This window comes from Solanum dulcamara, chromosome 9 (assembly GCF_947179165.1).
Source record: "Solanum dulcamara chromosome 9, daSolDulc1.2, whole genome shotgun sequence".
Lineage (NCBI taxonomy): Eukaryota > Viridiplantae > Streptophyta > Magnoliopsida > Solanales > Solanaceae > Solanum > Solanum dulcamara.
In genome coordinates, this window is record NC_077245.1 from 38,652,751 (window position 1) to 38,677,883 (window position 25,133).

Below are 25,133 nucleotides of genomic sequence, written 5' to 3' on the forward strand. Positions count from 1 at the left end.
CTAATTGGTCTTTTTCTTTTCTTAAACTAATTCTTTTGAACTTCTAATTTAATAACTAGTACAATGAAAAAGAGATAAAGTAAGTATAACTTATTTAATAAGTATGAAATTTGAAATAAAGTAACACAATAGATTTTAAGAAAGATGATAGTAAACTAATAGTAATATTGTTGATAATACCCTAATAATTTTAAAAATAGTGAAAATAATAATAATTTTAATAATAACAAATAACAATTAGGGTAATAGTAATAGCACTAGATAATAACGGTAATAATATAGTACAAAGCAACAAACGAGTTTATAACGCTATTTTCTCCGTTCTAGTCCGTTAAAACTCTAAATAAACTAGATAAAAAAGAAAAAGGGACTTTAATATTACCTTAAGTATGCAACAACCATATTAATACTCTCCTTCTTGGCTGATTTTTAGCTCAAATTAAAGTTAACGCGACGTACAACACTTTTCTCTTCATGAGCTTTGGGATTCGGGGCTCAAATTTTGGTCAAATGGTGTTTTTCTCTAAGATTCTCCTCTCTCTCTCTATAGAAATTCCTGGATGTTTTGGTCTGAAAAATTTCCTTAAATGGCATGGGTATTGGGCCTGACCCGACTTAGAATTGGGTTGGACCTAATCCACTGTTTAGCTAGACCTTTATGCCTTAAAACGTCAATATATCTTTATCCTAATGTCATATCCCGACCCACGACCCATGATTGAAAAGATATTTTAATTATCTACAACTTTTATTTTGAGAGTTTTCTAAAATTCCTAAATGCTGAAGGGGTTATGGCCTCCCGAATTTAGATCACCCGAAAATGTAACTTAAAATTTTATTTTTTTTGGATGGCTTCCACTTTGATTACAATCAATATAATCAATTTAGAAGTTTAGATTACCTGTAGGCATAGGGAACAAGTGAGGATACTTATTCTTCATCTCCTATTCGGCTTCCCAAGTCATCTCTTCTCTATTCTTGTTTTGCCACAATAATTTGACGGAAGCCACGTTCTTAATACGTAACCTTCTGACTTAGCGATCAAGTATAGCTATAGGGTTTTCATCGTAAGACAACTCCTCCATCACCTGGACATCATCCACGGGGAATACTTTAGAAAGATCACCAATACATTTGTGAAGCATCAACACGTGAAAGACTGGGTGCACTATTTCCAAATCAGATAGTAGGTCCAACTCATAGGCAACCTTGCCTACCCTAAGAACAATCTGATAAGGCTCAATGTACCTTGGACTAAGTTTCCCTTTCTTTCCGAATCTCATTACACCCTTCATCGGTGACACCTTCAAGAACGCCCAATCCCCCACTTCAAACTCTAAGTATCGATGTCAATTATCTGCGACTGACTTCTGTTTACTCTGAACTGCTAATAACCTTTCATGAATAAGCTTTACCTTATCAACAGCTTGCTGAATCATATCGGGGCCGATTAACTTAGCCTCACCAACATCAAACCAGCCAATAGGTGACCTGCACTTCCTGTCGTACAAAGCCTCATACGGTACCATTTGGATGCTAGAATGATAGCTATTATTATAGGCAAACTCGATAAATGGAAAAATGATCATCCCATCTATCCCTAAAGTCAATAACACAGGCCCGCAATATATCTCCTAGCATCTGAATAGTACGCTCGACTTATCCGTCAGTCTGAGGGCAAAATATTGTGCTAAGACTCACCTGTGTCCCCGATACTTCCTAGAATGATCTCTAGTAATTAGTTGTAAATTAAGATCCTCTATCAATATAATGGACGTGGGGACCCCATGAAGTCTTACTATCTCCTTGATATATAACTTTGCATGGTCCTCGACTGAATAAGTAGACTTGACTGAAAGAAAATGGGCTAATTTTGTCAACCTGTCTATAATAATGCATATAGAATCATACTTTCGTGGAGTGCGAGGTAGGTCTGTAATAAAATCCATATTAATTGCTTCCCATTTCCAAGTCGGCATTTCCATCTCCTGTAATAATCCACCAGGCTTCTGATGTTCAATCTTAACTTGTTCGCAATTCAGGCACTGGGATACGAACTCTGCTATGCCCTTCTTCATGCCATTCCACTAATATAAACATCTAAGGTCATGATATATCTTTGTTGACCCTGGATGAATAGAATAATGGGTATAGTGTGCCTCTCCCATAACCTGTTATCGTAGCCCTGCAATCTCAGGTATACATAATCTGCCCCTATATCTTAGTACTTCCTCAGGTGTGATCTCGAATGGGGTTTTTTCCTTTTGAAGGGTTGTATCCCTATACTGTGCCAGAATAGGGTCCTCATATTGGCGTCGCTTTACTTCTCCCATGATAGAGGATTCAGCAACTCCTCGAACAGAAACTCGACCATTATCGGAATTAGCCAAACGGGTTCCAAGGTTAGCTAATTGGCAAATCTCACGGACTATCTTTTTCTGTTCTAGTTGTACATCTGCCAAGCTACCCATAGATTTACGATTGAGTGCTTCTGCTACAACATTTTCTTTCCTTGGGTGGTATAGAATGTCAACATCATAATCTTTCAGCAACTCTAGCCACTTTCTCTGCCGCAAATTCAGCTTCTTCTACTTAAAGATGTATTGGAGACTTTTGTGATCCATGTATATATGAACATCTACGCTATATAGATAATGCCTCCATATTTTCAAAGCATGAATTACTGCTGCTAACTCCAGATCATGAGTTAGATAATTTCTTTCGTGCTTTCTGAGCTGCTGGGAGGCATAGGGTATGACTCTACCATGTTGCATCAATACACAACCTAGCCCAACACCGGAAGCATCACAATAAATAGCATAGCCATCTGGTCCTTTAGGAAGAGTTAGAACTGGGGCCGTAGTCAACTTATCTTTCGGCAACTAAAAGCATCGGTCCACTAGAACTTAGCTAACTTCTGAGTTAGCCTTGTTAAAGGCACCGAAATTGAAGCAAACTTCTCTACGAATCTCCCGTAATATCCTACTAGCCTAGGAAAACAACGTACCTCAGTAGGTCTCGTATGTCTAGTCCAAGTTTTTACGGCCTCAATTTTCTGTGTATTTACTCGAATACCATCAATTCCAATAATATGCCCCAAGAATGCCACTGAAGTCAACCAAAATTAACATTTAGAAAACTTAGCATACAACTTCTGGTGCTAGAGCACCCCAAGTAGCATCCTCAAATGATCTGCATACTCCTCCTTCGATCGTGAATAGACCTGAATATCATCAATAAATATAATCATGAACAGGTCTAGGAATGTCTTAAACACTCGGGTCATTAGATCCATAAATATTTCTGGAGCATTGGTCAGCCCAAAAGACATCACCCTAAACTCATAATGCCCGTATCGGGCCCTGAACGAAGTCTCTGAAATATCTACTTCCTTTACCCGTACCTGATGATAGCCTAACTGCAAGTCTATCTTCGAGAAATACTTAGCACCCAGCAACTGCTCAAATAAATCATCAATCCCCGGGAGGGGATATCTATTCTTTATTGTCACCTTGTTCAAATGCCTATAATCAATACATATTCGCACTGACCCATCTTTCTTTTTTTCGAAAAAGACCGGTGCCACCCAGGGATGCACATCGCCCGTATACAGGCACATGCTCATGGCATGGAGGACAGACTTAGAGGACACCAGTCTGACCGAGATTTTGGCGAGTGTCAGCCTAAGAGGGCCAGGTGAGCCTGGTATTCTAAAGAATTTCGGAGCAAACCATCCGAGTAGCAGGGTAGCAAACAGCTAGGGGTGTTCATGGTTCGGTTTGGATCGGTTATTGATTAAAACCATAACCAAACCAATTTAATCGGTTATTAATTGTCTAAAACCATAACCAAACCAAGTAAAATAATAACCACGGGTTTGGTTATTGTCGGTTTGGTTCGGTTTAATTCGGTGATTTGGTTTATGACTAGCCGAGATAATTCAAATATTCTCTCTCTACATTCTTCAAATTCTTATGAAGCTCTTTTTTCCTCACGACCCACAGAGGTTCAAAACAGAAAATGAAACAACTTAAACATTCGGAAAAAAAAACAACTTAAAATCAATTTAAAATTTGAAAAACTCCTTACAAACCTTCTCAAAATTTGACAATTTTATACTTGAGGTTGAGGAGTTGAGGTTGCTCTTGAGCCTTCACTGTTAGTCTATGACTGTGAGCCTGTGACTTTGTGAGAAACCAACGTGAGAGGAACAAAAATGTAAAAGGAAAACAGATACTAGGGTTTTAAAGTTTTAACTTTTACTTTATGTTGCTGCCTGCTGCTCAAGTGCTTAGTGCTTATTAGAAATTTAGGATTTAGAATTTAGGATTTAGAATTGGGCTTGAGAGTTGGGCTAATGGGCTTGGATTGTTGGACTTGGATCGCTGTTTAGTGTTTATTAGAATTTATAATTGGGCTTGAGAGTTGGGTTTGGATTGTTGGGCCTTAAAAATAAGTATATTAATATTAAATTAATAATTAAAACATATAAAATATCTTTAATTATTTATGAAAAACTAATATTATACATATAAATAATTATAAATTTTAAGTATATAATTATCGGGTTTTTTTATGGGAACAGACCCTACACGAGGCTCCCACCTCTCGTGCACAGTCAGGGGTTGAGCATCACCCCCAAGCCTTAACATAAAAATAAAACAGAAAAATACAAGGAGGGGGACATAAACCTTACCTCCGATCCTATGTTGGTTCATAAGTCGGCTAAAATATTAAGGTCGGCTAACTCATCCCCGTAGCAAAAGGAGCTATCTATAACTAGAAAGCAGTAAACCTATGAGAGGACTCCTCCCGATACAAGTCGACTAAGAAAGCATAAATAAGGGAGACTCTCCCCTTCCATGAGAAGACAAGAAAGTAACCTACACTAGTCCTATTCAACTATGCTACGTACCATACATAGCTAAATTGAAGAAGAACAAGTATATGAACCTTCTATCTCGCATGGGGTGAAGAAGCTCTTTTCATCTTTGCCCTTTCTCGTCTTGTCGTACCAAGTGAGTCCAGATGGAAGGATGCATCAACTTTAAGATCATGATTATAGCAGCTATGGAGGATGAAAAATGGAAAGAAGTGTAACAGTCAGCAGCTTTGGAGTTGTATCAGTCAGCATCTTTGGAGTTGTTGTTGAGGATGATATGGTCCTGAGTTGTTGTATGTAGCGGATGTAAGTGGTGCAGCTGTGGCTGAACTGCTGCTTGGATATCCAACTGCAATCAAAAACTAATGAGGCACAAATGCTGAAGAAGTGCATCCACAATGTTGGAGATGCAGTTGGGATGTCCAAGTGCTTGGCTGCATTTTGTGTCCCTAGATTGCATCTCAGAAAGTAAGTAGCATCTTGCAGTAGCAGTGTGCATGATCTTGAGGGCTTCCAGGTTGTTGTACTCCAGTGTTGCTGTGATTGTAGTAGCCAGCAGAAGACAGTTTGTAATGGAGCTCTAGTTGGTTTCTTTATTACTTGCATGCATTGTAGGAGGTATCCTGCAATAGAGAGCCCCATTAAGAGTTTGGTTCGGTTATTTATTCAGTTATTTTTTTTATAACCATAACCAAACCAAATATTATCGGTTATTCAAATTTAAAACCAAACCACACTGAATGTCGGTTTTTTTATTTGGTTTGGTTAAATTTTTAGTTTGGTTTTGGTTTTAACCAAAACTATGAACAGCCCTACAGACAGCCCACCCAGCCAGTATGGATTATGCCGCCATAGTCCGCAGATTTGAGACCAGGTGGCATTGGATATTCGGGAGTAGGTCCGAACTTTAGGGCTTCCAGTTCGCAGCTAGAAAGAGACTCTAGTCAAATGAGGCCACTTAGGCTTCAGTGTTCTTATTGTGGCAGGTACCCTCTAGGAGAGTGCTACCGCATTACAGGGGCTTGTTTTTCTTGTGTACGTCAAGGCCATACGATGAGAGATTGCCTGTATAAGGGTAGTTTGGGCAGCGCAGCTCGGGCTAACGGATCAGCTGCTGGGTCATCGTCTTTTTTGGTAGCTATGAGCCCCATGGGGTATGGTGCAGCTACACTGGCAGGCCGCGGTAAGGACCGGGGTGGGGTCTCTGGTTCTAGCAGTCCTTCGAATCGCACTTATGCTTTGGCCACCCAGCAGGATCAGGAGGCATCTCCAGACGTGATCACAGGTACATTATTGACCTTTTCCCAAACTGTATATGTACTAATAGATTCAGGCTTTACATTATAATATATTCCTTCGTTGATGATTGATAAGATTAGGGCAAATGAAATATGGCTTCGACTAAACTCCTACATTAAGTTGTATGACTCGAGTACCAGTACTCGGACTAAATTATATATGATCTATCGAGAATACAAAGCACCCTATGGTTGTGCTAGGGTTTCTTATAGGGGTAACCTAAAGTATGGATGATCTAACAAAAGGTGTAAACATGGTACAACATATTAAATATGTTGGAATAAAATCATTTGCGTGTGAATAGTTGGAAATAAATAGAGGATGACATGGGTACACCCTAAAAGGGGGAAAGTGGACAAGAGAAGTGTAAGCCTAAGAGAAAATCAATTGACGCTATCAGATGTAAATGGGAACGCTTAAACTTCAAACGAATCCCATAAGGGATGGATGCGATCATACCAGCACTAACGCACCGGATCCCATCAGAACTCCAAAGTTAAGCGTGTTTGGGCAAGAGTAGTACTAGGATGGGTGACCCCCTGGAAAGTGAAAAAGGAAATGAAACACAAGTATCCGTACCTATTTCCTACGTCTACAAGTAATCTTAACCTGTGGAACTCTGATATTGATTACTCGATGAAAGTATATGTTATGGAAATGGGATAGAGAAACTCTCCATATAGTCGGTATAAGATCCGGAGGAAGGTTTTGGTTCACATTCAAGGACGAATGTTCTAAAGGGGGAAAGGATGTTACACCCCGTACTTTGGTACCTTGGAACGCTTCTTAAGCTTCTTAAGTTTCTAGGAAGGCTCTTATGTTTCTTAGAAGTCATCATATGAGTCGTATAATCTATAATGCTATCAAATAATCCTAAGGAAAGGAGAAGGAGATACTCCATAAGAGAGAAAATAGAAACTAGGGCTATAAGAATCCGAAAGAAGTTGGAGGTTAAGTAGTGAGTCGTAGGACTCAACTTACTTGTGGAAGCTATTACTTGGGACATTTTATATACTAAGCTACTTGAGTACACATCGAGCTTAAGTAGTAAGGAATACATAGGCTCTAGAAGTGAGACGAGATTACGATCTCACAAAAGAGAAATAAAGAAACGACGAGCCTACTCAAAGCAAATAGGTGATGCACCTACTCGGACAAGCAGGTGATGCACCTACTTAGGGTCAAGTAGGTGATGCACCGTCTTGGGGTGGACCCCACCCACCACGTGGCAACCTGGGAGAGGTTGCATGGTTGAGATAGCCCAATGAGGGCTTAACACGTGTCACCCTTAGGGGGTGACAAGTGTCACCTCCTAAGGAAAAGTATATGTATGTTATTTGATGACTAATTCAGCACACACTTATCTTTTACTACTTAGAAGTTGGGAGAAAAAAAAGAACCAAGAGCAAGAGAGTCAAGGGAGCTACGAGTTTGGTCCAAGGGAGGTAAGGCTCCGATTTTTGCTATATGAATTAATTATTTAAGCTATCCTACGGTTATATAACGGTGTTTAGTGATGTAAATTATTGATTTGGGGCAGCAAGGAAGGGTAACGAGCAGCCCACTACTTTTCAGTCGCGTTAGAAAGCCTCTAAGGCAAGGTTTGGCAAGCTTTGGCCAATTTCGGGTAAGGTAAGACCTTTCCCTTCAATTTGGGGTTTATGGTATTGTTATAAAGTCTGTTACATGTCGTGTAAGTGGCTGGAAATATGAAAATCCCTTAAATATGCTTGACGTTCGAAATAAACTAAATTGGAGTTGCTATAGTTAAATTGTAGTTGAAGCAAGGTGTTGTGCTTGTGGTGTGCTGCTATAGGTGTGTGGTGGTGTGTTGCAGGGACTAAAAGTATTCTAAAAGAGGGGTGGGGGCTGTTGGTTGTAGCCACACGACCCCTCGCTTTGTACAATTAAAGGTTTTGTGAAATAAAGGTGTTGCCATATTTTAGTTGTATATGAGCTGCAGGTTGTTGTTCGTTGGCTGTAGTGATTAGGGATCTAATTGAAAATTCAGATAGGGAATATTATAGGGGACGTGCTGCCCGATTTCCGTTAACTCCTTAACTAATTAAGCAACTAGTCGAGAAGGCGAGCGAGGAGATGAGTTTTATGAATACTCGTATGTAACTTAAGATGCTGGAAAGTCGAGGGTTGTTGATGCTCGTATTTCTTTCATATTAAATAGGTTCAAGAGACGACGAGGCAAATATGTTAAGAGTAATTCGTAAGAGGTATGTAAAACTAACGTTTCCTTCTTTCAGCATGTTTTTGGCATAAGTATGTAAAGCTTATTCTTTCTCTTAGAATGACTTGGCATAAGTATGTAAAGCTAATCTTTCTATTGGCATGGTCTTTATGAAACAAATGTATGGATTTTATATGGTTCGAAGGAAGTTCCTATTCCTAGAGCCACTAGGATGGCCAATTTCTTGACTTCCCAAAAGACATTTTATTACGCTTTGATATGAGTATATAATTCCAGAAGTTCTATTTTGATGTAATCCATAGTAACTTTCAAAAGGTACTTGATATGGACTCTTGTCTTGATTTTGAACGATAGCTCATTTTAACTATTCTATTGAGCCCCATAATATATTTTGAAATATGGAAATGATTTCAGAAAGACTATTTTGACATAGACCATCGTGACATTTGAAAGACATGTACTATGATTATCGCTCAATTTCTCTTTTATGACTTGTCATCGGAGTTATGCTATCGAGTCTATGGAAAGGTTTTGTATTTTATATTGTATTTAGTTTCTCACTACTCCACTCGTGGATGCCTCAATGCTTCTTTCACTGAGCCCGGGGCAGGATTTGTTATCATGCGTACTTCTCTACATTATTCGCCATGCCCCGACGTGAGATGGCAGGTACGACCTGTACATGGGATTTATGGAGTTATGATGTGCCATGTACACATGATATGATATAATCTGATATGACCATCTGATATGATATGATCTGTTATGGAGATATTCCATATTCTGAAGTTATGATGTGTTATGGCACCGGTGACGGGGAGACGACCACGATTTGTTCACCGAGTCCCATAATGGGACCGGATATGGCATATATTTTTCTGCATACCTTATTTGTGGTTATGATAAGCATTTTGATATTTTTGGATACTTTGCTCATTTTTGCACATTCTGCTCTGGTAATGACTTTACTTATTACAGTCCATGCTTTACATACTCGATACATTTTCCGTACTGACCCCTTTTCTTTGGGGGGCTGCATTTCATGCCCGCAGGTACAGACGCTTAGTTTGCTGATCCGCTTGCCTAGGACATCCACCCTGTTGGTTGGCAGTGCTCCTTTATTTGGAGCCTTATTTTGGTACTAACTTTTCTGTTATACATTTGTACATATTGGTTAAGGGTACGACGGGGCCCTATCCCGTCATATGACTAGGCTATCATTCTGTAGAGGTCTATAGACTTGTGATGTGGGTTATGTATATATATTTTGGGCTTGTGTTTAGTGATGGCCTTAACGGCCTTCGCATACTACACTTATTTTCGTGCGCTCTCTAGCGATCTCTTTTGATTTTCTCATTTGTTTATTCTGCTAACATACTCAGTGGGGCTACGGGTACGTCTGGATGCCTAAATTGGGCACTAGTCACGGCCTATGAGTTGGGTCATGACAACCTGGAAGTTCATCTGGAATACATTTGGAAATTCATTAGCTACCGGAACTGACTGAAAAGTTGGTACTTCTGTTTTCAAGTCATGCACACGAATTAGATGATAAATATAACCCTTTCTAACCATCTTCCTTGCCTTGAGGTATGAAATAAAGTTAACCCGCGGCAATGTTGTATTGCCTATCCATTCTATGATTGGCTCCCCTAAGAATTGAAATCGAACTACTTTTTCTCTACAATCAACATTAGCATAACAAGAAGCTAACCAATCCATGTCCATAATAATATTAAATTTTGTCATATCTAACTCTATCAAATCTGCCTTGGTGTGACAACTATATATAATCACCGAACAATCTCTATATACTTGCTTGGCTATAACACAACCTCCTACCAGTGTAGCTACCTCAAATAGTTCTATCAATTTAGGTTTTATTCCGATTCTATTAGCAACAAAGGGAGATATATATGATAAGGTGGAGCCTGGATCTATCAATGCATATACGTCTCGAGAGAAAACTGATAATATACCTGTAACCACATTTGGTGACACCTGTAACCATGTTTGGTGATGCCTCTTGGTCTTGTCTACTAACCAATGCATATATGCGGTTCGAAGGACCGCTTGAATTGGAAGCTCCACCATGGCCTCTACCACAGCTTGCTGGTGTCTGAATACCCTACCCTATAGGCCATATAGCCACAGAAGAAGATGAACCAACAACTGACCCAGTAGGCTGAGCTGCACTACCTAGACTACCTCCTAATGGACACTCCCTCATAATATGGCCTTAATGGCCACAAGTAAAGCAAGCACCTATAGTAAAACGTCATTCCCCAAAATAGGGCCTAGTAGAACAAGACACCGAGGCAAAGGTGGCCTTAACTAGCGCAAACCCCTATTTATCTGTGAACCTGAAACCCTAGAGCTCTGACCGGCTCCTGAATACCCTGTACTATCAAATCTCCTACCTGTGAACTGTGGGGTGCACTCTGGGCTGGCTGAGAAGGATATCTACTATACTGTTGAGGCTGCCCGCCTCGAAACTCACTTGAATAACCAGTCGATCTAGCTCTCTTATATTGGCCTCTATCATGATCTTTATCGGGTTGACGCTCTTTGTGCCGATCCTCTACCCCCTGTGCATATGCCTGTATCAAGCAATATCCATACCTGGCTGAGAAGCCAATGCATATAGTTATCAATCAAATAACGATCCAGCCCCATCACTTAACGATACACTTTATCAGCCATATCATCTATAATAGTGGGTGCATGTCTCACCAACGAATCAAACTCAAGACTATAATCTCGAACACTCCTACCATTCTGCCTTAAATATAAGTGTTACACCTCACACTCTTGAGCTCGGAATGTCTTTTAAGCTTTTTAGAGTTATTATGTGAGCCGAATAGTTTACAACGCGATTAAACAACACCAAGGAAGGGAGAACGTCATACCTCATAGTAGGGAATGTTGGAAATAGGGTTATGAGAAGTTGGAAGGAGTTAGAGGCCAAGTAAGGAGTCGTAGGACTCGACTTACCTATGTAAGCTACTAACTTAGAAGTCCTACACACTTAAGTTACTCGAGTACACGTCGAGCTTAAGTAGCAAGGAGTGCATAGGCTCTTGAAGTAAGATGAGATTACGAGCTCACGAAAGAAAAATAAGAAAATGATGCGCCTACTCGAAGCAAGTAGGTGATGCACCTACTTGGACAAGAAGGTGATGCACCTACTTAGTATCAAGTAGGTGATGCAGCAGCTTGGGGTGGACCCCACTGCCACATGGCAGCATGTGATTGGCCGAATAAGTTATAGTGGCACCTAGAAGGCTGTCACATGTCACCCTAGGGGGCTGCCACGTGGCACCTTCAAAAGAGGTGTATATATATGTGTTAAGTGACTCTTAGTCACATTTCTCATCCAAATCTTCAGCCAAAAGAAAGGGAAAAAACGTGAAGAACAAAAGGAATAAGGCAGCCACGGTTTTGAAGGATTAAAGGTGAGTTCCTCGATTTTTTCTCCATGAATTAATTATCTACGATATTCCTCAAGCACGTAAAGATGTATATATGTATGTGATGATGACTAAGGAGTCTTTTCTTTAACCTTACGCTTAGAAACTTGGAATAAAGTTAAAAGAAAAACTTAAAGGGCCAAGCTAGAGGGGCTACGAGTTTGAGGCCAAGAAAGGTAAGGCCTGAGTTTTGTTCCGTGAATTAATTATTTAAGGTATCCCGTGGTTATATAATGATGTTTGATAACATAAAATTCCAATTTGGGGGAGCAGAAAAGGGAAACAAACAGTCCGCCCCAATTCAGCACACCAAGAAGTTTCGAGATGCAGTTTTGGCTAGTTTTGGCCAATTTTGGGTAAGGTAAGATTTCTCCTTTCAATTTGGACTTTATGGTGTTGTTATGGAGTGTTTTACGTGCCCTATAGGTGGCTGGAAATATGAAAATTCCATAGAAATACTTGACATTCGAAACAAACTAAATTGGAGTCGCTATAGTTGAATTGTCATCGAAGTAAAGTGTTGTGCTTGTGGTATACTGCTGCAGGTGTGGGGGGTGTTGCATGGCTAAAAGTGTTCTAAAATAGGTGTGGGTGCTTTTGGTTGCAGCCACACGACCCCTCATTATGCATAATTAAAGGTTTTATGAAATAAAGATTAGAAACCCTCTTTTGGTATCGTAGTTTCAAGCGAGTCGTTTGGAGGTTATATTGTATATGGTTGATGTGAATTTCTTAAACATATGTTGCAGGTTGTTATTGTTGGTTGGCTGTAGGTATTAGGAGTGAAATTGAAAATTCGGATAGGACATATTATAGGGGAGGTGCTGCCCAATTTTCGTTAACGCCTTAACTAATTAAAGAACTAGTCGAGGAGACGAACAAGGAAATAGATTCCATGAATACTAAGGTGCAACCTAAGATGTTGAAGCTTTCTCTTGGCATGTTTTTGGCATAGTGCGTAAAGCTAACTTTCTTTCCTGTTGGCATGTCTTAGCCTTAGGTGGATTGTGGATGAAATATGGGGATAATTCCATTCCCAAACCTCCAACTATGCCTCATAATCCCTGTCCACTACTTAGTATTGGAACTCCTACAAGAATTGAGTATTGCCTATTAAGGCTTCTACATGTTAAAAAGTAGTGTGTGGAAAACTATCTCTTCCTTCTCTTGATATGTGCTTGGCATGAAAATGAGGTTATGATGCCATGGTTGTTCACCAAGCCCCAGGCTGGGCCAGGTACGAAATATACACATGATGACCACATGAAGGAAAGTACAGACTATATAGAGTTTATTCTCTTTCTTTTTCTAGTATGTTTTAGTTGTAAGTTAAACATGATATGAGTTTCGGGGTAACTCCATTCTTAGCATCTCTTAATTACTTTTGAATATCGAACTCCTATAATAGTTGAACTATTTCCCTGAAAACTTCTATATGTTAAAGAGGTACCAAATGTACAGGCTCCAAGTCTTAAAGACTATTTGATACTAAGTGTTTTGAGTCCATAAACGATTTGGCCCTATGTTAATACATGTCTAGGGTCCCCTAGATTACAATTGAGACAACCCATAATGGATTTAGAGGACACTCAAGATGACTACACCCCTACTCGGGTCCTCAGGCAAAGGCTTAACTTTCTCATTCTGTCGAGTCTCCGATATGATTTAAATTGCATATAGTTACTCACTACTCTACTCGTGTATACTGTAACACTTCTTTCATCGCGTCTCGGGCCAGGAATAATAATCGTGCACAATTCACTTTTTTTTCACCTCTCCCTCACTAGAGGGCCAGATACATATATATTATGATGATGTGTTGTAATAAGGTGGTGATGGCACGGGGGCCATGATGGTTTTACAAATATGATTCACCGGACCCCTGAAAGGGCTGGCTATATGGTATGATATAAGCATGCATGCTTTTGTAATTCACAAAGTACAGGTACAAGCTTTTAATTTGATAAATTGTTCCCCTCCTTTTTTATTTCGGATATACCTCCAGTTGTATTGTGTTGTTTTACATACTCGGTACATATGTCGTACTGACCCCCTTTTCTCGGGGGGGCTGCATTTCATGTCTGTAGGTACAGATACAATATTTGGGAGTCCGTCAACTTAGGATTCTGCGCAGCTCAGCTGGAAGAGGCTCCATTATATTAGAGCCTAGTTTTTGATACTGACCACTGATGTATAACATTGTTTTGTCTATTCAGGGGTACGGTGGGGGCCCTGTCCGGCCATATGTTGTTGTTAATATTTTTAGAGATCTGCAGACATGTATATGTGGGTTGTATATGTCTGTTTGGTTCAGCTGGGTCTACATGATGTATGGTATATGTTATTATGTTATGGCAGCCTTATCGGCTTGCGTGCCATTTCATGTTATGATACGAATGAAAGAAGCTACAGATATATGACATACTATGACCCATGGGGGTTCTCATGTACGTATCATGTTGTTCGTAGTCTGATTCGACTACACTTAATTTATATGCATTGCAGGTCCATAATCGACTTGACCACAGTTGATAGATATGTGTACCAGGGTTCAGATCGGACCCCAGTCACGACCTACGGGGTTGGGTCATGACAATAAAAATCTATCAACTCTAGCGCGTTTCATCTCTGGTGGTAGAAAGTGGCCAAGAAAGGCCTCCACAAACTCATCCCATACCACTGGAGGAGCACCCTTGCCCCTAGACAACTCCAAGGATTCATACCAATTAACAGCTACGTCACACAGCCGATATGAATCCAACTCAACAAACTCAGTCTCAGAAGCCTTAATTATCCTCAACGTACGTTGCACCTGTCGGATAAACTCCTGTGGGTCATCCGTAGGCCTCGACCCATAAAACTCTAAGGGATACCAGTCAAGAAGTCACGAACCCTTAAACTATCATGTCTATTTGCATAATCTACTCCTAGCCCATGCCTACGAGCCTACCCTGCCATTAAAGTGATCAGTAACTGAACTGTGTCTCTCACAGCCCTATCCTCCGCCCTTGGATAGGGAGTTAGAGGCTAGGTACTGGGGCCATAGGAGTTGGCGTGGAGCTGCCCCCTGATCTGCAGCTGTTGTTGCTCTAATCTCCTCTGGAGGTGGTGGTGTAGCAGAGCTCGCTAACTAAAGTATAATCTCGGGCATGGACTGGACACGGTCCCTAGTAACTCTTTGATCGACTAGTCTCTCCTGCTACTAATTTTCCATTCTAGGCAGCTGTCGCTTTCTTTGGACGCTGAGCTATAAACATAACAATCTGTTAGGGGAGATTATCCTGATAATATAGCTTTATCGCACGATCTAGATTAAGAAGGAAAAATAACATCCTAAATGTCCTGTAGCTTCCTGTTTATAGATATGGTGCACAACACATCGATAAACAAGACTCTATTAGACACAGTCTGTAGACACTCCAAGGAAGAACTTGCTCTGATACCACTTTTTTCACGACTCAATCCCATAGGTCGTGACTAGTGTCCAAACTGGGCACTTGTGTATACTTCTGTTATCTATAATCAATCTGCAACTAAACATGATATAGAACTTATACGGATGAAACGTTGTCTCAAAACTGTCACACACACACACGCATATATATATATATATATATATATATATATATATATATATCAAAGCCACCTATCTCCTAAGGAGTCACAACCATCAAAAGATAACATATTACGTAAGCCGACAAGGCTGTCATAATGTGTGGGAACATCCCAACTATACATACGCAAGCCGATAAGGCTGCTACTATGAATGGGAACGTCCCAAAATATAGGTCATATAGACACAACTGAACACATATACACACAACCCACACATATGTCTACAAACCTCTAAGAATATCAACAGTATCATATGATAGGACAGGGCCTCGCCGTACCCCTAGATAAACATATATATACATCAAAAAGGATTTGTACCAAAAGTCTAGGCTTTGGGACAATGGAGCATCTAAGACAGCTGAATAGAAGTCCTAAGCTAGCGGATCACCAAAGCGAGTATCTGCACCTGGGGGCATGAAATGCAGTCTCCCGAAAAAGGGGGGATCAGTAAGAGATATGTACTAAGTATATAAAGCATGAAATACAATAAGAAAGATCATAACTGAAGTAGAGAGTCCAGGAGACAAGTATGATAATCAAGAACTCACTGTACCTGTGCCTTACAAAACAAATTATGCATATCATTATCATATACCGTACCCGACCCATTATGGGACTCGGTGCCATAATCGTATCATCATATTATCATATCATCATATACATATACCATACACGGCCCTCTAGTAAGAGACTCGGTGAATAAAGTCATGTGCACGTATACTGTACCCGGCCGATCATGGGACGCGATAAATGATGTGGTAAAATTGTGCATGATAACATACCCGACCCGGGACTCGATGAATAATACAATAACAATATGCACGAGTGGAATATCATGAGCAACCATATACAATTAGATTATCATCTAAGATTCAATAGAATAATCAAAATGAACCATTATTTGAAAATCAAGACCGTAGTTATCTCCAGTACCCTTCGAATGTCATTTAGAATTATACCAAATATAAATTATACCAAAATATGACTGCTGGAATCCTACACATGTATCAAGACATAATGATATAAGTTTTGGGAATCAAAAACATTAGCAATCCTAGTGTCTCTAAGAATAGGAGCTTCTTTGAAATCTATACATTCGTCGTCCATTTATTTTATATGGATCATGCCAAAAGAAAGAAGGGTAGCTTTACATACCTTGAACTCTATCTAAATGTCCAACGTCTACTTGTCAAGCTTGTGGGTCTAAAATTAAGATAACATAGGCCACAGGTAGATATCCACACCACTTACTAACTAATCCAAGTAAGGATGAAACTTAACAAAATTCGAGCAGTATTTCCCCTGCAAACTTAATAATCCTCGAAATTCCAATTTAGCCAAAATCAATTAAAATATCAACAACAATAATACCAACAATTTCATATCAAACTAGAAGTAAATCCATCCTTAAATTACTTCCAAAACATCCCAATATACATTCGGATGTCAATACTTGTATACACTTATTTATTTTCGTATATACATAATATATCAACAACAACAACTACAGCCAATCCCCCGATAGTCCAGCCCACAAAATAATTCATAATAACCACGAAACAGTCCCCAAAATATCCTTGTAAAATAGCCACAAATATCATACCAAACAGCTCTAAAATATCGTCACAAAACAGCCACGAAAATCATGTTAAAGAGCCCCAAATATTATCACAAAATAGTCTGATATATGCTTTGTATACAATATCTTCATACACTTTATTCTTCCAAATTCAAGAACAACAACTCATCAATAATATCAAAAACAATATCAATAATTATTATATCATAACTCAATAATTCCATCCATTTAAACCACCTAAAACAACCCCTTAATCCATAAATCTCAACAAAACAACAAACGAGTTTATAACGCTATTTTTTCCGTTCTAATCCGTTAAAACTCTAAATAAACTTGTTGATAATGAAAAAAGGGAATTTAATATTACCTTAAGTATACATCAACCACATTAACACTCTCCTTCTTGGCTGATTTTTAGCTCAAATTGAAGGTAACGCGATGTACAAATTTTTTCTCTTCATGAGCTTTGAGGATTCGGGGCTCAGATTTTGGTCAAAATTGGTGTTTCTCTCTAAGATTCTCCTCTCTCTAGAAATTTCTGGATGTTTTGATCTGAAAAATAAAGGAGAAAGCTAAAAAATTTCCTTAAATGGCGTGGGTATTAGGCCTAACCCGACTTGGAATTAGGTTGGGTCAAATCCACTATTCAGCTCGACCTTTCAACCTTTAAATGCCCATATCTCCTTATCCCTATATCACATATAGATCCACAATATATGGTTGGAAATATATTTCAATTATCTATAACTTTTATTTTGAGAGTTTTCCCAAATTTCCAAATGCTGAATGGATTATGGCCTCCCGAAGTCAGATCACCCAAAAACATAACTTAGATTATTTTTTTTGGATGGCTTCCACTTTGATTACAAACAAGTCGTGCTATTTTAAAATTTGAAATTAAAAATCCTTGAATTTATGTCCATTAACTCATGAATAGTCCAATGTACAAAAATACAGAATATAACATCGTAAGCATGCATAAGGTATAATTAAGCGGAAAAACATAAGAAAATCACAAGGACATGAATCATAAGAGTATAAAATACGACAACATAGACTTCTACATTTGTGTATCCAACAAGCCTCTACTAGTAAATATGGACGGGGGCTAAGACATGTCCCTAACTCACCCTCATCGTAAAGTAACAATCTTCAAGAAAAGGAAAGAATTCATAAACTTGCCCTCGGATAATGAGGACTCACCAATCAACGGAGTATAGTAACTCAACTAGCCACGTGGAGAATGGATGTGATCGCCGACCCCTACATTATGATAGAATGTAGGTAAAGGTATGTGTTAGTACATTTGAAAGTACTAAGTATGCAGGCATGCTATGCAATATAAAAAATGAAATGCAATGATCAATAACGTACATGCTAGATAAGGTAATAAGTAAAGTCATGAGAAAACCATAGTTAATCAAAGCATTTGAAAGACATATATGAGATCATAAGGAGTGCGTAAAGAGAATATACATACGTGGGATAGAACCGTGACCGACAATAAGACCATGCAAGTTATAACATGGAATCCTGATGTCTTCCCATACAACAGAAGAAAGGGAAATTTACTTGGCAAGATAGTCTCTACCCCACTAGGTGGGTCATGAACATGTGCTATATGTGGATCCACTAGCTAGGCCATCAAGGCAAATCCTACGATGGCGCGTAGTTATGAGGCTAGAGACTTTATATAAGAACCTCCTAGGTCGGGCCCCCACCTCAAACCTTATTTGGTACTAAGTCAATCCCACGTAATATATAACATAGTAATCATACTTAACATATATTCATAAACTTGTTCATAGGTTTCAAAACTCATAGAGTAGCTCATTTTCATATCATAATTGCAATGTGAGAAAAAATCTTTCAACATCACAAATCATACTTGCATGATACATAACATTAGGTTCCCAGGTTACCAATTAAGGATCCTAAGTCACTTCTTTTCATATCTTGCATGAAATTCATATCTTGAACATAATTAAAATCCACAATCATAGCTTAGGAGTCCGTTTGGATGGGCTTAAAAAAGTAACTTTTATGTATGAAGTGCTTTTAGAACTTTGAAGTGCTGAAAGTTATTTTTATAAATAAGCAGTTGAGTGTTTGGATAAAAGTGCTTAAATGAGGAAAATGATGTGAATTTTAAGGTTAAAAGAATAAAAAAGGTAGTTTGGGAATTTAGTTAAAATATAAGGGATATAAAAGTAATTTTCATGGTCAAAGAAAATGACTTTAAGCACTTAGAAAAAAAGTTAGGTATCCTAACTTTTCATTTTTGACTGACTTTAAGAACTTTATGGCTTAAGAACCTTAGGAGAGAAGGTTCTATTAGTTTGAGAATTAAGGTGAGAAAAGGTTTAGGAGTACTTAGGGTAGTTAATAAGTAAGAATCTAGTCCAAAAACGTCTACATACATTAATGAAATATTTGAAAAAGACCGAACTATCCCTTATTAAACCTGGTCAAAAGACCCAACGAATCACTCTTTACGAGTCGTACACGGTTTGACAAGTCATAGAAATGACTCATCCTGAAGAGCTTGAAAATCCGTGAAATCCTGAGCCTCTGAAGTTTCCCTACGACTTGTTTTTACGAGTCGTCATCTCCTCTACGACTCATCCTGTCGAGTCGTTTAAAATGTTTTGAGACTTGTCATGTGTAAACTCAGACACTGACCCTACGACTCCCTTCTACGAGTTGTAACAACTTAGACGGTTCGTAAGCCGTAATCCATCATCCAGACTTAGCCAAATTTCCAACCAAGTTTTTTTCCCCTTGTTTCGACTTTTCAACTTCTGAAGTTTTACATATTAACTGAGTTAACTACAGATTATGTTAACATTGATCTTTTCTTTATTATAACTATATATATAATATATAAAATAAAAAGCTATTTTTAAACAAATTTTACGTGTGTAAATTTAGACTACATATCAATTTAATTTTTGGCGAGTTAAATTGAATTGAAAGAATAAATATAGAAGTCAATAACTCATGATTAGGGGTGTCCATGATTCGATTTGGGTCGGTTATTGATTAAAACCATAACCAAACCAATTTAATCGGTTTTTAAATGTTTAAAACCATAACCAAACCAAGTAAAATAATAACCACCAGTTTGGTTATTGTCGGTTTGGTTCGATTTGGTTCAGTTTTTTGATTTATGACTAGCCGGGACAATTCAAATATCCTCTCTCCACACTCTTCAAATTTCTTATGAAGCTCTTTTTTTCTCACGGTCCACAAGGGCGAACTTTGCTGCATATTGAGGGAAAGACATGCTGATGGCAAACAGGTGGACCAAACTTGTAACGCAGTTTAGATTTAAAAGAACAAGTCAAACAGAGGTTTCAAAATACAAACAACTTTGTCCATTAAAATAAAAAAATTACATATTTAAACTAAACTAACTAGAGAATCTATAATATAATCAAAAGTACTTCGACCATCTTAAATTAATAATTAAAAGGTATAAAATATCTTTAATTATTTATGAAAAGCTAATATTATACATATAAATAATTATAAATTTTATGTATATAATTATCGGTTTGGTTCAATTATTTATTTGATTATTTTTTATTATAATCATAACCAAATCAAATATTATCAGTTTTTTAAATTTAAAACCAAATCAAACCAAACCAAATATTAATCTTTTTATTCGATTTAATTAAATTTTTAATTTGATTTTGATTTTAACTAAAATTGTGAACAACTCTACTCATGATCATTTGATTTTGCTAATCCGGATGAAATTGGGTCATATAAAATGGTAAAACCCTGAGTTTGTTGGCAGGTGGCGATTGCTAATAAAACGCTGCGCCGTGACGTACTCTTGTAGTCTCAAATTCGGACGAAGAAAAGCGCGGGTTGGAAGAATTGGCTTGCTAGGGTTTCTAGTTACAGACTGCCCTTTACCTGTGATCAGAATACTCCAATGGCCACAACTGCAGAAGCCAATGCTGAAGCTTCAAGAACCACCACCAAAATTGTTGATGCTTCGCTTTGGTGGGACCCCTTCGGGGACTTGCTCGCTCAACTCGAATCTGTTTCTCTCTCCTCCGACCTCCCTCCTCCTCTGGTAATTGCCCTGTAAATAGAATAGGAGTATTTTTTTTTAAATTATAAGGAAGAAGAAGGCACAACAAGGAGCGGTTTTTGGTGGTACTGAAATCTGCTTTAGAAAAACGTCAGAAAGATTGTACTACATGGAGTAGAGGAAGATTAGCTAATATGGGAATAATGCTTTGCTATTATTCTCTAGCTGGAAATAGGATTTCTCCTTTATCAGGGAATAATGCTTTGCTTTATTTGGGTGGCAGGAAGATGAAGATTAACATGGGAGTCTATCGGTCTTGAATATGAGTTATATACAATATTTTTTTCTCTTCTTTTTCCTTTTTAAATTTTCTCAATTCTTTATGGGTGAGGATTAGTCCCACATCGAAGTAGTGCTTTCGGTTGTAGCCAATGTACTGCTTCTTCAATCATGATATGTAGGATTCGGTTATTCCTACAGCTATGAATATCTTATTTGTTTTACTCATTCCAATTGTGGAAATCAAATTTTTCTCAGGAGAAGAAGATAAAGGAAAACCATGCATGGTTTTTGGACACAGTTTCACTATTTAAGCCACCAAACCTGAAATCAAGGGAGGCTTTAGATGCCAGCCGACTAAAGATTGGTCTGCACCAGATTGCTGTAGAAACTGATAAAAAAGAAGCAGCCTTGAAAATTAGTTCTGCTTTGGTAAGAATCTACTTTTTCTGGACCATATGCAAATTTCGGTACTGAAATCATATTGTTGCGTGGTTCGTAGTGTTTTTTCAATGCAGAAAGTTTTTTTTTTTTAAAAACTTTTTTCTGTTTGACACGGAAGACCATTACAGTTATTCTACATCTTGCCTTATTTACGTAATTGTTGTAAAAGGGTTAATTCTCATATTTTCAGTGTTTGGATGAGGTGCAGTCATATATTCTTGTTGATAGAACGATTAATCAAAAAGGTATCGTTGCTGATGGTGTATTTCACGAGTTTCCTCATTTGGTTAGTAACAGAATTCCCTTGCTCTTTCATTCTCCAATGCTACTCATACGTATATTTTGGAGAAAGCAGTTTTTATTAATACTGTGTGGAATAATAACTTCTAGCTTGTCGCCTCGCCTCGGGGGCTTCATTCAGTGCCAAAGGTTGATGGACTTGTGATGAGCTCACAGGCTTGAGCTCTGCGCCATGTGAACTAAGCTTGATATTTAAGTGGAGAAGGGTAGAGGGGGTAGTGTTGGCCCCAAACAGATTTCTTAGTCATCAGAAAAAGAAAAAGAACTTCTACCTCGTTGAGGTATAAACAGGAAACATGTCTATATCTATCCCCACCCATTCCCAGCCCACACCCAAGCTCCACTCAAGTCCTGTAGTATTGAGAAATTCAGGTGAACAAAGTGACACACATGGTAATTTACTTCAACAGTGGTCCTTGTCAGCTGTGCCTTTGCAACAAAGTGTAGTTCACTTGCAATTTAATTTTGAAAATGTAGAAGTGCCTCATTCATTGTGTTGAACTATTTGTTGCAGGAGACTGTTTGTACAAGTTCTCTTTTGTTTTCATCTTCTTCTTTTTATTGTTTTTATCCAGGTTATGCTTCAGTATTATTTGGAACGACAATTTTTAATGAAGTGCACACGTCAGATAATTATGCAAGCTTGTGAGTCTTTCTTTTGTTTGGTTGTTACTTATCGCATTGTTGTTTTTAAACAGCTGTTATAGGAATGCACAGGTTCTACACAGTCCTTGCAGTGTTTCGTATATGAGTTATGCTTTTAACAACATTGGTAATTTTCTTGGCTGAAATATCTAGTTGAGACTCTTAATTTGAGCTCCAAATTTTGTATATCAATTGTAGCTAGATATTTTATGGTCATTAATGAAATCTTTGTTCATCGTGCTGCTACATTGTGATGTGGAAATGCTGAGAAGCACGTTGATGTTGTTCTAAACTTAGTTCTGGTGTTGTTGAAGGTGAAAAGGGATCATTGAGAGCAAACTGCAATCAAAATGCGAGTTACTAAAGAAAAAAGGGTGTAGAGGAATGAAATAAATAGAAAGAAAATATATGTAATGCAAGAAAAATAACTATAATTGCAAATAAATTAATATAACCACTTACGCTTGCTGTTAATAGTTTATGACACCTGCTGTTTGATATTAATGATATGATATTTGATTTCATTAAAAATAAAAAAGATCAAAAAGTACAAGTGAATATGCATATCTTTTAATCAAGACAATTAAGTGAAAAATGTTAAGTAAAAATCATGTCAATCAAGTTCAAAAATCATTTGATGATTTTGATTTGGATGCAATGATGTAGTTTTAAGTTATTAATTCATATTTATAAACAAGTTTACAACAAAAATAACAACCACTACGCCTCAATCCCGAACAAGTTGTGATCGGTTCTATGAATCTTTACTGTACATATTCCCTATTTTAATTCATCTCAGTTCAATATTGTACAAAATAATAATAAAAAATACTAGAAGTTCTGTATATTTTTATTGGCATAAGAATCTCTTGTAGAGCTAAAACTGCTAGAAAGCATAGGTCCTACAGTAAACGTAATAACATGACTAAAACTATATCCCCAATTAATTGGTATCATATATATAAACTTTTTCATCCACTGCATCCTGTCATTCACTAAGTTTGCATTGATTCCAAGAGATTGTAGGTCTTTCTTATGCTAAAATTATAATTTCTTTTTTAATGAAGTAAGTAGATTCATTTAAAGTCATCAAGAAGATGCAAGCTTTACAAGGATAGATCAGTTAAGCTCACATAAAAAAGGATTTGTAGCCTCTTCCTAAACTATAGAGCTAACAAAATCCAAGCAGAGTTCTAAATTATTTACAGGGGTCAATTTGGACCAGCTAAAAATGCTAACTAGACATCTGCCTCGTAAAAGATTTCTAGAAGTTGAAATTCCATCAGAACATCCATAATCACCAAAAGATAGCACAAGGGATCATCATCGACATACTCTTGATGGCTTTGTCAACTTCCCGTGAACTCCAACTTTCAAGAGCATCCCTAACAAAGAATGTCATGACCCTGGAAAGACCAAAAAAACAACAAAACATATTCCAGAGGTCTGGGGCAATTGGTAGTGCAGTAGCAAGTGGTTGACACTTTCTGTGTTCTTGTGGCAGAAGTAGCATCAGTTGGCAAGGTGGAATTTCTTTTTGGAGAGACTATCCTGTGTGAGGCATGAGTTGTGCAGTGCAGTCCAGCTGAAACAGATCACTTTGGTAGGTAATTTAGTCTTCCATATATGCTTCCATGACCATTTGTCAATCATTGAGTTCCTTGTGCATAAGCTATGATAGCCTTCCTGGACTGTGTAGTGACCTTTTCTTGAGTTACTCCATTTCAATCTATCAGGCTCTTGGGGTGAAAAGGAGCAAGGTTGCAATTTGGCAAAGAGGGCAAATATGTCATTAAGATCCCAGTCTTGTAGGTTTCCTGAATCTTAGGTCTCAAATGTCGTCTAATCTGTTCGATGCTATGGCAGAATTTGGTTCAGCTGCAATGAGGTGCAAACTTGGGAATTCCTCACCCAAAGTTGTGTCTACCAACCATATGTCCTTCCAAAATTTGATGTGAGATCCGTTCCCCACTCTAAATATGATGTTCTCAGCAAAATCAGGCCAAAGTTTACTGATGCTATTCCATAGACCAACTCCATATGTCTCTGCTGAGACTTTTGTGCACCAGTGAGTAAGTAAGCTCACCATGTTTAGCTTTGGTCACTTCTTTCCACAATCCGATATCTTTAGTTCCGTGCCTCCATAACCATTTCATCATCATGCTTTTATTGTGAGCTGCAAGATCTTTGATCCCCAAACCCCCTTGAGATTTAGGTTGTCACTTTTGCCCATTTAACCAAATAGAACTTATGACCTTTGTTGTTGCCTTCCCATAGAAAATTCCTTCTAATTCTGTCAAGCTTTTCAAGAACTTTTGCTGGAATTGGGAAAAGGGACACATGATAAGTAGGGATGCTGTCCATTACAC

The 25,133-nt window shown here is 38.1% G+C and overlaps 1 protein-coding gene and 1 pseudogene across 4 annotated transcripts in view; both read left to right on the forward strand.

The window, feature by feature from the left end:
• Positions 1–6,626: 6,626 nt before the first annotated feature.
• LOC129904781 (5S ribosomal RNA) lies at positions 6,627–6,748 on the forward strand (annotated as a pseudogene).
• A 14,096-nt stretch (positions 6,749–20,844) lies between these two features.
• The window catches only part of LOC129904547 (uncharacterized), a 77,033-nt gene continuing 72,744 nt past the window's right edge, over positions 20,845–25,133 (forward strand). For 2 of the 4 annotated variants that reach the window (XM_055980105.1, XM_055980106.1), the window contains exons 1-4: positions 20,845–21,138; positions 21,634–21,807; positions 22,010–22,105; positions 22,695–22,764. In XM_055980105.1, the coding sequence (XP_055836080.1) occupies positions 20,995–21,138; positions 21,634–21,807; positions 22,010–22,105; positions 22,695–22,764 (484 nt within the window). In that variant the 5' untranslated portion in view covers positions 20,845–20,994. Of the gene's footprint in view, positions 21,139–21,633; positions 21,808–22,009; positions 22,106–22,694; positions 22,765–24,297; positions 24,368–25,133 lie in introns of those variants that run through there. The other 2 variants (XM_055980107.1, XM_055980108.1) reach the window with 2 other exon arrangements.